Source organism: Talpa europaea (genome assembly GCF_964194135.1).
Source record: "Talpa europaea genome assembly, chromosome: 13".
NCBI classification, from domain to species: Eukaryota; Metazoa; Chordata; class Mammalia; order Eulipotyphla; family Talpidae; genus Talpa; species Talpa europaea.
This window is the reverse complement of record NC_140080.1, coordinates 25,033,713-25,046,672: the sequence shown is the minus strand read 5'-3', so window position 1 is coordinate 25,046,672 and position 12,960 is coordinate 25,033,713. Positions and strand designations below refer to the sequence as shown.

The window sequence follows — 12,960 nt, the reverse complement described above, 5'->3', positions numbered from 1 at the left end:
AAAGATTTATTTATATATTTATACAAGCACTGGGTATAGTCAGAAGTGCGGGAGGGTGAGAGAATTCATCAGGGCCAGAGCAGGGAACAGAACCGGCAGACTGACGAAATACACTGCTGAGGGGAGCAGCGGGCGGCAGGAGAGGTCTGCGCGCCATGTGGAACCCTCACCCAGTGGCCAGGGATCGAACTGGCGCTGCAGAGGCTGCGGGCAGCTTCACAACCCAGCACTCAACGGCTGCGCCACTGGGGAGGCCCTATCTTGGAATATTTTGATAAGTGATTTAGTACAAGATAAATTAGCATTTCCATATCTATTAAAAGATAAAGAGAAGATAATTTTTAGAGCCTGTAAAAACAAAGCGAATCCAGGTTTAGAGCTGACAGGACAAAAGCTAAACTCTCTTCTTTACCTCTCACCTGAAATGGAAAAGACCAAAGGACCTAACTGCAGGCAATGATTTCCCTGGGTCACCCTTCCTATTATGTTTCCTCGCCTAAACTTTTTTTTAAGAAAGATTTATTTATTTATTTATTTATACAAGCACTGGGTACAGTCAGAAGCGCGGGACGGTGAGAGAATTCACCAGAGCCAGAGTGGGGAACAGAACAGGCAGACCAACAAAATACACTGCTGAGGGGAGCAGTGGGTGCGGCAGGAGAGTTCTGTCGCGCCATGTGGGACCCTCGCCGGTGGCCAGGGATGGAACCGGCGCTACAGAGGCTGTGGGCAGCTTCTCAGCCCAGTGCTCAACCGCTGCGCCACCAGGGGAGGCCTCCTCACCAAAATTCTTAATTCACATACTTAGAGGGTCTGAAAAGCATACAGCCAGGCAGGTACAATGGATATAACATTATTGAAAGTATTTAAATGTGCTTTTCTTTTTTGCACATTCTTTATTATTTCTTAACCTAGTATTTTAGAAACATGTTTGCGTGGCGCCAAGGTGATGCACAGAACTGTTAAAAAATAGGAATGCAAAGGAGAGGAAAAGTGATAATCAGCTTTTGATACCTTAAATACACTGAAACTGTAAGGTGCAACTCCTGAAATTCTATTTAGCAGAAGGGGAAGGATTTTCCAAATTATTCTCAGATCTCATTAAAATGGCTGCAGCCTGATGGAGGACTTAAAAATTGAGTTCTGCAAGAAGCTAGAAATGCAAGGACTCAGGATGCAGGGCTATATCACAATGGGGAAGCACTGGGGTTTAGGGATACCAGAACAGAACATCAGCCTGCAGGACACCAAATCACAGAGATTATTTAAAATAGAAAGGCTTAAATATAGTTAATTGGCAACTTTGTTCCTCTTCCCTCCCTCCCCATACTACTCATTGTGGTGGAGGGTCATGAAAGATTGTATCAGTTGCTGACCCTATAAAACTATAAGTTCCTTGCGACTCGGAGTTGTAGGATATGTAAATTCCAAGTGGCAGGTTACTGATCAAAAAGACTAATCAACAAAAAATTAATGAAACTAAGAATGGTTCTTTGAGAAAATAAACAAAATAGACAAACCTCTAGTTAGACTAACAGAAGAGAGAAACAACAGAATCACACAAGCTAGAAGAGCAACTACGACAGCACAGAAATGGTCAAATTTCTAAATCAATAAAGTTTACTCAGCAAATGAGTTGAAAAACTCATCACAAGCATGGACAATGAAACAGCAATAAAATAAATTTCCCCCAAAGAAAAGCCCAGTACCAGAGAGATTTACGAATGAATTTTATCAAACCTTTATCAAAGAACTAAAAAGCCAATTTTCCTCAAATTGTTTTTAAAAATACTGAAGAGGAAATACTCCCTAATATATTTGACTATGCCATCATTACCCTAGCAGGTAATGGGAGGTATATGGAGCACAAGAAAAGAAAATTATAGACAAGTAAGATGATATAATATCTTCAACAAAATACTAGCAAATCAAATTCAACAGCATATCACAAGGCTTATGCATCATCATCCAGTGGGATTTGTTCCCAGCATGCAAGGATGGCTTATTATACATGAATCATCAATGTAGTACCTCATATCAACAAAAGTAAATATAAAATTATATAATATTAGGTACAAGGGAAAGCATCTGATAAGAGCACCCATTTATTATAGTAACTCTAAAGAAGGGAATAGAAGGAAGGAACCTCCTCAATATAATAAAGGCCACATATGACAAACCAATTGCCAACATAATACTTAATGGTGAAAACCTGAAAGTTTTCCCTTTGAGCTTAGGAAGTCAAGGATGCCTATTAGCAACACTACTTATTGGCACTATACAATGCTACTAGTATTAGAAGCTTTGACCAGAACTATTTCAGACAAACTGGAAATAAAGGGAATCCATGCAGGAAAAGAAAGTAAAATCATCACTGTTTTAGATGATATGATGACATATGAAGAAAATTCTAAAGACTGCACCAAAATGTCATTAGAAACAATAGATGAATATAGCAAAGTGGCAGATTACAAAATCTGCATACAAAAATCTATAGCTTTTATATGTATAAACAATGAATGAAAAGCAAAGGGAAGCACGAATAAAATCCATTTATAATTTTTAAAAAGTAATTAACAACCCTGGAATCAATCTAAGAAAGTAAAGGGCCTATACAATGATGGGACTGTGATTAAAGAATTAGAGATTGAGCCAAAAATATTGAAATTTCTATGGAACCACAGAAGGCCCTCAATTGCATAAACAACCCTGAGAACAAAGCAGAGAAATGCAGATGCCGAGTTACCTGACTTCAAACTTTAAAGCAGCAATACTAACAACAGTATGGTACCATGGCAAAAAGAGATGCATGGATCAGTGGAATAGAAAGGGAAATCCAGAAATAAATCCACATACATATCAGTAATGTATGATAAAACAGCTATGCCCATACAGTGGGCAGGACAGTCTCTTTAGTGAACAATGCTGGGAAAACTGGATGTCACACAAAAAGAATGAAGCTGTATCACTCTCTCACTCCACACACAGAAGTAAACCCCTGATGGACTGCAGACTTAGATGTAAGGGCTGTAACAGACAATATATGGCAGAAAACATTGTGAGCTGTTCCAAGACATCAGTGACAAAGATGGCTTTGGGAGACAAGTCCTATGGCAAGGGAAATAAAGCCAAAAATAAACAACCGGAATTACCTCAAGTGAAAAAAACTTCTACATTGAAAAGAAGATACAAGATTAAAAAGATGTCCTATCGATAGGGGAAAAAAGTCATACAATATATAACTGAAAAGGGGATAATACCCAAAATATACAAAAAGCACACAAAAGCTTTGAGGGTAGGTACCAGGCACTCAGAGAAACCTGATATTGGTATCCTGGGCCAGGTCTTCCTCAGTCAGTTTTACTCTGAGTAACTAGTTTAATGAATTTGTTTCAACGAAGTTTGAATTTGCTTCACAGTGGTGATTATTTCAGTGGGCAATTTATCACCCTTGGCAAGACCGAGCATACCATTTTTGAGAAGCTAAGAACAAATACTTAAGTCACCAGATTTTCTGTAGACGTCACCAACAGTTTATGATATAATTTTACATTCACCCTTCCTCCAAGTTTTCACACATGGACAGCACAAATTTGCAGTAAATCCTAGTCTTCATGCTCCAAACCACTTTCTATCAAGCCAATGATCTTGCTTTCTTAGACCTTGCACACTTAAAACCTTGCACTTTGTTACATAAGCCTTTGCACTGTCTTTCAGTTGGGATTCCATTCTTATTTTGAGCCTGTATCAAATGGCAGCAGCACCGAGGTGGGAGAGGGTTAGTTACCTGGTCTGGCATGGCTGCTCATTGCACTTTCGAATTTGCGGCTCTGGCTTGGTTAAGTATTTGCACTTCTTGTTGTCCACAATGCTGATATTTTTGTTCATGATTTTTGTGCAAGACACCGTTGTCTTCCTTTCTCCTGAAAAGAGCAAATAAACATATAAAGCAATGTTAGTACAGGTCTTTAGGGAATGCACTTAGGAAGCATGCACAGGCTTGTCATTTTTAAAATACATTTTAAACAAATTTTAGATTAGCTCAATAAAGATGAATTTATAATTTACATAACCAAATGTGTCTCTAGGCTTAAGGAAGATGAATGGCAATGTTTTCCTCATTAGAAATTAAGTGGTAACTTCTGTATTAAAAAGGAATTGTGGTAGCACAACTGGACAAGATGCTGATTAAAGATTTGTTGTGGACTGTGCCGTCTTTTAGTGTTAAGGGGGGGATAGCTTTATATGCACAAAACCTTTGTCATATTATGGAGATCATGGAGCTCTCCATTCTGTCTTCTAGCACAGAACACACAATGTTGGCCATCTTTTTCCACATCTGGAGAATCTCAGGGTTCTGGTATTGCAATTTCTTCTATAGGAACTCAAAATAGACAAAGTCCCAAAAGCAGCTAACAGGACCTTTCCCTGGAATTCAAGGTATGCCTCCAACAGATCTTATGCCACTCTGTGAGGTGTGCACCAGTGGGCCAACAGTGGGGAGAGAGATGGACATCCAATCACAGATTAATACAAAGTGCTCCTTAGGGCATATAGATTAGGAAAAAGGTGTGTCTCTAGGGAGAAGAATTAGAAGACAGTGCTCCTTTCTCCACACAGAAACTGCCCTGCAACAAGGTAGTCTACTTGGCAAATGGAGCACAGGATGGACTGTAGTCCCCAGGACATTAGCAATGTGCTAGCTGCCTGATTGAATGTGACAGCTATGACTCAGAGGTCCTCAAGCCTGACCTGTGCGGCCTACCAAGTCAGGCAAGCTGATGCTAACTTGCAGAAGAAAGGCAATTTTCCAGGCCTCAAGCAAATAAACGCTAAGGGGCTGGCCAGGTTATTCCTTGATATTTCCAGATGGGTGGGGTGTGGCATTACACTTAATCATAGTAGTATTCAATACCCACCAACTTCAAATACTTTTCAAATAAACTGCTAGAGAAGCAGAAATGACTTATGTTCTTCTTTGTTCCTACAGAGAGAACTAGCGTCACAAAGAGTTAGGCATTACATAAATGTAAGAATTTGGGACAGAATTTTAATCAACTTCTCCTGGTTTTCTATGCATCAGGTGCTCCTTTTATGACCTGGTACAGATATTAAGTGGATTTGATGCAAATTTTGTATAATGATAAAAAATGTAAGCCCTATTTATACTTTATGACTACCTAAAAGCAGAATTAAATATTACTTTTATGAAATATAACTGTTAGTTCAAAAATCTAAATTAAAATCTTCAGAGTCACAAGATACTCTTATAGAACAGATGTAGTTCCCTACAATAATCCAATGAGGGTTTTTTTTGCCAACTATAATACAAAAAGATGACAGGCATTATTCAGAAAGTTTTAGGTGAACGTATATGCAGTCACAGAATAACTATGAGCTAATTATGTTTTCTTTGCTCAGAAAATATCGAACCTTAGTTATGTTGGCCCAGAGCTAACATACTGACTTACTGAAAAAAAAAAATCATGTCTTAACTACAAGTGCTGATAAATTGGAGAACTAGAAACTGGCACTATTGCAGGGAGCTCTTTTAGTGATGCTCTAAAAAATTAAGAGGTGTGCCTACAAATTGAAGCAATTCCATGTACACTGTACCAAAGAAACATACATCATGAGATTTTGGGAAGATAGAGAAGCTCAGTCTTATTTTTAAAAATTTTCATGGAAAAAAAAAAAAACAGAATCAGGAAAAACACCTATTGCTCAGCTACTACAGACACAGTACAACTATGAAAATCCAACTAAGATCCTTAAACACACATGGAAATATAACTATCACATTCTATTTTTTTGGTATATATTTCCATGTCCTAGCCAACACAGGAAATTTCCATTCTAGTATCTAATAGCAGTATTGACAGTGCATCCAATTCTGTGGAACTGAGGGACAAGCTTAGAGGAAGTAACTGGCCCTCTGCCCGTGGCCTGAGTAGCTGTGAGCTGTTGACAGTGTAATACTGGCTTTATGGCCATTACCTTCACCTCTGGAGCATTCGTATTAAGTCAGTATTGGGGAAATCTGTTTCAATGTTTTGAATACAAGTTTGAATAAAGAAACCATTGTACATTGATCTTATTACCAAATTTAGGCAAAATGTGAACATAAGGGATTTTTTTTATTTGCTGATTGTTCTCTGAAGACATTTAATAAAGACTAGATATTGGGTGTCCTTCCCAGTTTCAGAGACAGGCTGTTATTTTTTCCTATGCTCTGTATTTAACCCATGAAATGGATATTTTTAATAAAACTATATTCTACCCAGGTAGATCACATTGCATCATAAATATGGAAACACATTCTTGAAAGTCAATATACTTTGACTTTCTTGAAAGTTTCAATATACACAGTTGAAATTCTATCATATTGGACATAAAAAATTTTAAATAAACCTGTGGAAGTCTGTAAAACAGGCTATCTGCACTCATTTGTACTTAGAATTTTCTTTGAAATCAATACATTTATTTTCTATTGAACTAGCAAATGGTCAGCAAGCAAGCAAATCAAAAGTAAACATACTTTTGAGGACAAAGGAGTTTTCTGAGTATTTCTTAAAGATATGTAAAATGCTAGTTATTTTTGTGCATATATTTTCTTACTTGAACCATTTCCAGAATCATGTCATGCCATTAACTTCTTAGCTGTTCTTTTAATATTTCCATGAAATATTTTCCCTCAGGGTTTGGGCTTACTATCGAAATTGCTGTTTTTTATCTTAATGAAAAATACTTTGTATTGTCCACAATATCCAACAGATCATCCAATCTGATCTTGTCATTTCCATGTACACAATATTTTGTGCTCCCACACGTTTGAGTTAAATTGGAGGGCTAGCATAACAACTCAGGGACCTTCATAAACTAGTTTCTTTCAACTCTTCTGGTCTTTTTCCACTTCTTGATCTTCATATTTTGTACCCTAATAATAAACATCCTCACTAGCCTCAGTGCCTTTGTACCATGCATATTCCTTAAAGGCTTTCTACATCATCCCACCTCACCCCTAACAGCAATTTCATTATCATGTAACCTGTACTAACTGGACAGTGAATTCACTAAGAGCAGAGAGCACCCATCTTTGGATCCTCCAGTAATAGTGGATGCGCAGTCAATACTGGGAACAGACTCAATAAGTGAGACACACACGTAATTTAAGCCTAAATGCTTTCTGGTGAGAGATTCATCTCAACTCTGCATTTCTGAAAATAGTGAAAAATCATCAGCGCTTTAAATGACAAATTATGGAAATATTTATCTCCATTAATGGATTATCATTTAGGCATGAAAAATTCAAGTTTATAAGGAGTTTGTGTTAATATAATTAATGTTTCTACTTAAATAAGGTGCAATACAAAATTGTATTACATATTATTGAAATAAAATAATACAAATAAAAATCCATTTTGGTGCATATTCTTCTGGCTAATCTCATTTATTTGGGTACATGCAAAGTGCCTCTAAAATGTTAAAAGAGAAACAAACTACCCTTTTAAGAGATTCCGGCATTTGTATACCAAGTGGTTTCCTCAACTTGGATCCAAAACTTGGATGCCTCCTCAGAATATGGCGATGAAGGGGAAGTATAGAGAGGATGTCATTATAAGGAGCTAGCAGCAAAGTCTTGAGCTTGAGCTAGCAGGACTGAATTAATGTGAAGAATATAGAGGATGTTTCCCCCTTCAGTTTATATCTATTTAATAACTGATAATAATGCTTTCCAAATGAGATTACTTTGGGGTCCTTATTTCATTCATTTTTCTTTTAGATCCAAATAAATTCCAGAGTTATACATTTAATATGTTCACTAGGTTGATGCTAATTCCATGTAAAACCCTAATATACCATGAAATAATGCATTGGTAATGCCTCTGGATTAAGGTCACTAAAATACACCTTTTTTGTGTCAAAAACCTTTATTCACGCACCTACACTTCTGAAGTGCCAAAATAAATTTAAGACATTCCTTCAGACTTTTTTTTAGATGTTTCAGAATGCCAAATATGACGTAAACAATTATTTCACAAATGAAATTTTAAGATGTTAGAAAACAAAATTTTTTTTAAAGATTTACTTTATTTATACAAGAGCTGGGGTATAGGCCAGAGACACTGGAGGGTAAGAAGATTCACCAGAGACAGAGCAGGGAGCAGAACAGGCAGATGGACCGAAAGCTCTGCTGAGGGGGGAGCAGCAGGCAAGACGGGAGAGGTCTGCCGTGCCATGTGGGTATCTTCCTGGCAGGCCAGGAATCAAACCCATGCTGCAGAGGCTGCGGACAGCTTCACAGCGCTGTGCTCAGCCAGGGAGGCCCCCAAAATATAATTTCAATGACCAGTACTAAAATGCAGAATAATAGATTCATTAACATTTTATAGAGCTAGGCATTAGAATTTGAAAAGATGAGGAAAAGTGTGTGTCAAACTGTTGAAAATACATATAATCAACACCCCATTAATTATTTCAAAATAATATTTCTCTAAAAGAAGAAATTTGTATTACTTAGCATTTTCTTACCTTACAACTGATATTAATAAACAGAAATACATAAAAATTCATTTTAATTTTGAATATCATTTTTTAAAACTTAGTTTTAGAGCCTCCCTGGTGGCTAGGGGTTAAGTCGCAGCGCTATTACCATTACAGCTTAAGTTCAAACCTCTGCCAGGGAGTTAACCTACATGGCGCAGCAGACCTCTCCTCTCTCACCCACTGCCCCCCTGAGCAGTAAATTTCAGTAAATCCGCCTGTTCTGCTCCCCGCTCTGTCTCTGGTGAATCCTCTCACCCACTGCACCTCTCGCCTATACCCCAGTTCTTCTAAAAATAAATAATAAGATAAATAAATCTTTAAAAAAATTGAGATACAGATGCGGAAGATCATTCCAATAAAAATTTTACTATCTTTAAGTTTTCTTCCCCCACTTATTGCTGGCAATCTAATGCCTTACAATAGAATTTAAAATACAACTTACATGAAATACTGATTTTTTTATACTGCCCTATCATATTTTACTTGCTCTTACTAATTGTTCCAGTGAAATAAAATAGTGCTATTATTTCTCTTTGCTGCTGAAGATAAATTTTGCATGAATCTGTTTCCAATGTTCTGTGCTTTGAACTTACTCTCATTTAATTCATGAATATGCTGAAAGATTACAAAGCTCTTTCTGGCTATGAAATCAACAATATGAAGTCAGCAATGATGAGATTCTTGAAATCCTGTCCCTCCACTTTATTTATGAACTGCAAAGGAAAATAATGTTTTGGCATTGAAATGTTTTGGCATTGAAGTGACTATGTGCCCTATTAATATAGTCAGAGATAATTGAAAACTGTTGACTAAACACAATGAACAGATTTGGGAGTGCAGGTCTAGTGAGGCACTAATCATGTATAGGTCATGTAAGCATCAGGATTATTTTACAAAATAAGGCATTTCAAATAAAAATAAATACCTATCTCAATTCATATATAACAGTTAAAAATTGAAAAAAAAATTCTTTGAATCCAAAGAAAACCTATGTAATCTCTAAGACCATGTTCTATGTTGTGAAAAGAAATGAAATTAAACCTTCTGGGAAACTTTTGAAGGAAGTCTATGATGAAAACAGGAGTCCTGGATTCCAATCCTCACTCCAGCCCCCAATGGCCATGTGACCTTGGGGATTCAGTTTCAAGATTTTTCAGTTTTTCCATATTAATAATTAAGTCACTGGATTCTTATTCTGTGTAGCTGACAGTGGAGGTATAGGCAGATGAGGGTAAGAGAAGTCATGCTTAAGAATGTTTACAAGTCCCTCTAACAGTAAAACAATTTATAATGAACCTTCATTCCTTAAGGTTTGACAATTGGCAAAACATATTGTAGATTGTAATTAATGTGATTTGGGAGAAAATTTAATCAGCTCTTTGCAAAACTAATAATCTGCTTGTTCAACTAAGGACTAACAAGTTTGGTATGTTTACTTCTGATGCAGCTTTTATTAGGACACCATTATGGAAGAAAAAAATTGAGGATAATAAAATTCAATGGACATGTATTTTCCTGGCTAGATTCCAGTGTAAACAGATTTTAACAATTGTGTTTAGGATTATAACAAAAACCATTAACCCTTTCATCATTCTACTTCCTCACTGCATAGAGACTGATTATTCTCATTTGAGGGAAAATTCTATCTGTATTGGTTTTTCATTTCAAATGTTTTTTTGTTCCTGTTTGTGTTGATTGCTTCTTAGCCTTTTAGCTTAGATCAAGTGTAGTGTCTGTCATTATTTGAATAAAGGATGTGAACCAGAAGAGTGGGTAAGGTCGAGGAACAGAAATCTGGGTGTAGATGGGAGTGTGAGCAGAAAAGGAGGAAAGGGTGGAGGAACCCAGGTCACCCGATAATAATGGGGTCCAGGACAAAAGTGGTCAGTGAAAATTTCATTACAGGGAGGATTGATGATTTCTTTAAATTTCAAGAGTGATTTGAAATCATTTTGCTACCATTATTTTATGTCCTTTGGAACAAAGTGTGTACTGTATCCTCTCCCTCTTGTTGGGAAGATAACCTGGCCCCCATGTGCCTTTGCTCTGGTATCCCCCTAACCTGGCCCCCATGTGCCTTTGCTCTGGTATCCCCCTAACCTGGCCCCCATGTGCCTTTGCTCTGGTATCCCCGAAGAGCCAGGGGCTCCAGGAGTCAGGTGAGAAGGCCTGACTGCTCTGGCTCTTTCTTCCCAGCCCTGCACCTTGGGATGTTTCAGCATCTTTTTCTTTTGTTTCCCCTGCAGTCTCGAGCGGGCTGGGGCTCATTTTCCTTCTTACTCGCAATGCCTTTGGAAGCTGCAGGCAGTATGAGTGGCCCTGCCCCTCGTGGCCACTACCTTGCCATTCTCCCTTTCTTCTTCCTAAACTTCTAACTTCGGATCTGACTAAGTAATGCATTCTCCTACTTGCCGTAGTTAAACACTAAACCCTGAGCCACTCCCATTTTTCTCTAAGATTTTAGTTTCTGAATTATTGTTATATTTGCTAACATTGCTCTTGGCACAGTTTTTCTATTTACAATGCCCATTAGAATGAGTCCTCTGATACAGAGGCCTCTCAGCTCCTGGCCTCCTCCTCCTGGAGATCTTGCTTTACTTTACTTAAGTCACTAATTCCCCTGAGTTGTTATTACTTATAATGATAACCGCTTTATAATCTCAGCTCTGTTCTCGCTCACCATCTCCTGTATACCCAGCCTTCTCCCTTCGCAACCCTGTGTCTACACATTCTTTAACCCCACCAGGTCCTATCACCCATCCATTCCACCACCTTCTCACTTACAAGTCCCTCATCTCTTTACTTTGTGGCTCAGTTCTATGGTTAACCATTTCCACTCCTTACAAATAATCTCAGGTCAGCCACATTCTCCTCTGGCTTTATTAAAGCTACCGGGCAATTTCCAGAGTTTGCATCGACAAGCTGTACATCCTTGAAGGTAACACATACCATTATGATGACTAGTGATCAATTCAAATCGTGATCACTGACAACAAGCAGTAGCGCCACCACACAGTCAAAACACGAGTCTCCATTTCATTCATCCTCTCATTTTCCTAAGTGACCCTTTCACATCTTCTCTGATTTCATAATTTCAGTATCTCCTTTTCTACCTTCACTCTCAGCAAGATGGCCTTCATAGATAAAATAGATACTTCCAGAAGAGTGCTGTCTTAAGTTCCTGACACCTGCTTCTGTCTACGAATACTGTCTTTTTTTGAAGGTGGAAGTTAGGAAATGGGTATAAGCAGTCAGTTAGGAACAGGGGGTGCTCCAAGCCCCAAGTCCATTTATCAGCCTGACTGAGAAACAATCATGGACTAGGAGGGCATCCCCCACAACCCAGTATAGAGTGGAATATCCAGAATGCGACACAGAACACAATGCTAAAGCCAACAGAACAAAGCTATTTTCAGGAAGGCAGGCCAGGAAACATGGGCAAACTCAGTGGTCCTTGGCAGCCCAGGAGACACCCACGGGCCAGCCAACCAGCAAGACACAATGCGGAGAACCCATTTGGCCAACCACCTTCTCCTTACCCACCATACCTGTACAAGCATCTATTTCTTGCCCCCCTCAGCAGCTGCCCACTTGGGGCTCCTCTCCGCTGGGAGAGCATTCCTGTCCTCCTTCCTATCTGTCCATAAATCTCTTGCTTTTCTGTAACTTTGGTCTTGACATTGAATTATTTTCTCATCGAAGACAAGAACTAAGAGCTAGCCCACCTGGGGTCCTCATACTCTGGGCCCACTCCAAAATCCCCCGATTCATTTTCTCCCATTAGCAGTGATGAGCTGTCCATATTTTTACCAAAAGCAATGACTGCATGACATCACTTCTTGCCTGCTCAAGAACACCACTACTGCAATGTTTGCTCTCTCCTTTGCATACCAGTTTTTTATTCTGTCCTGGTAAATGCACATGGGCAAACGGTCACGCATGATTTTCTTCAGATCCTCAAGTATGCAGATCACACAGAAGCAAATTCAGCACTGCTCTTTCATAGTATCTTTACATTATATATTTTTTAAGATTTATTTATTTATATAAGCACTGGGTACAGTCAGAAGCGCGGGAGGGTGAGGGAATTCACCAGAGCCAGAGCGGGGAGCAGAACAGGCAGACTGACGATACACTGCTGAAGGGCGCAGTGGGCGGCAGGAGAGATCTGCGCTCCATGTGGGACCCTCACCCAGAGGCCGGGGATCGAACCGGCGCTGCAGAAGCTGAGGGCAGCTTCTCAACCCAGTGCTCAAACGTTGAGCCACCAGGGAGGCCCTCTTTACATTAATTTTAGGTCTACAATGCCTGCAGGTAGATATACTTTGGCATTGAGAACTTTAAATATTTTATAAAAATGAGAAAGTAAAATATAAAAAGTAAAACCCAAAGATGCATCTATATGACTTAACA

General features: G+C 38.6%; 1 protein-coding gene across 1 annotated transcript in view; it reads right to left on the bottom strand.

Annotated features, from left to right (window-relative positions):
* The window catches only part of ADAMTS19 (ADAM metallopeptidase with thrombospondin type 1 motif 19), a gene marked incomplete at its 3' end in the record, with an annotated part of 230,285 nt that overhangs the window by 34,543 nt on the left and 182,782 nt on the right, over positions 1 to 12,960 (bottom strand). The window contains exon 19 of the mRNA XM_084252833.1: positions 3,788 to 3,923. Coding sequence (XP_084108959.1) covers positions 3,788 to 3,923 — 136 coding nt within the window. The remainder of the gene's footprint in view (positions 1 to 3,787; positions 3,924 to 12,960) is intronic.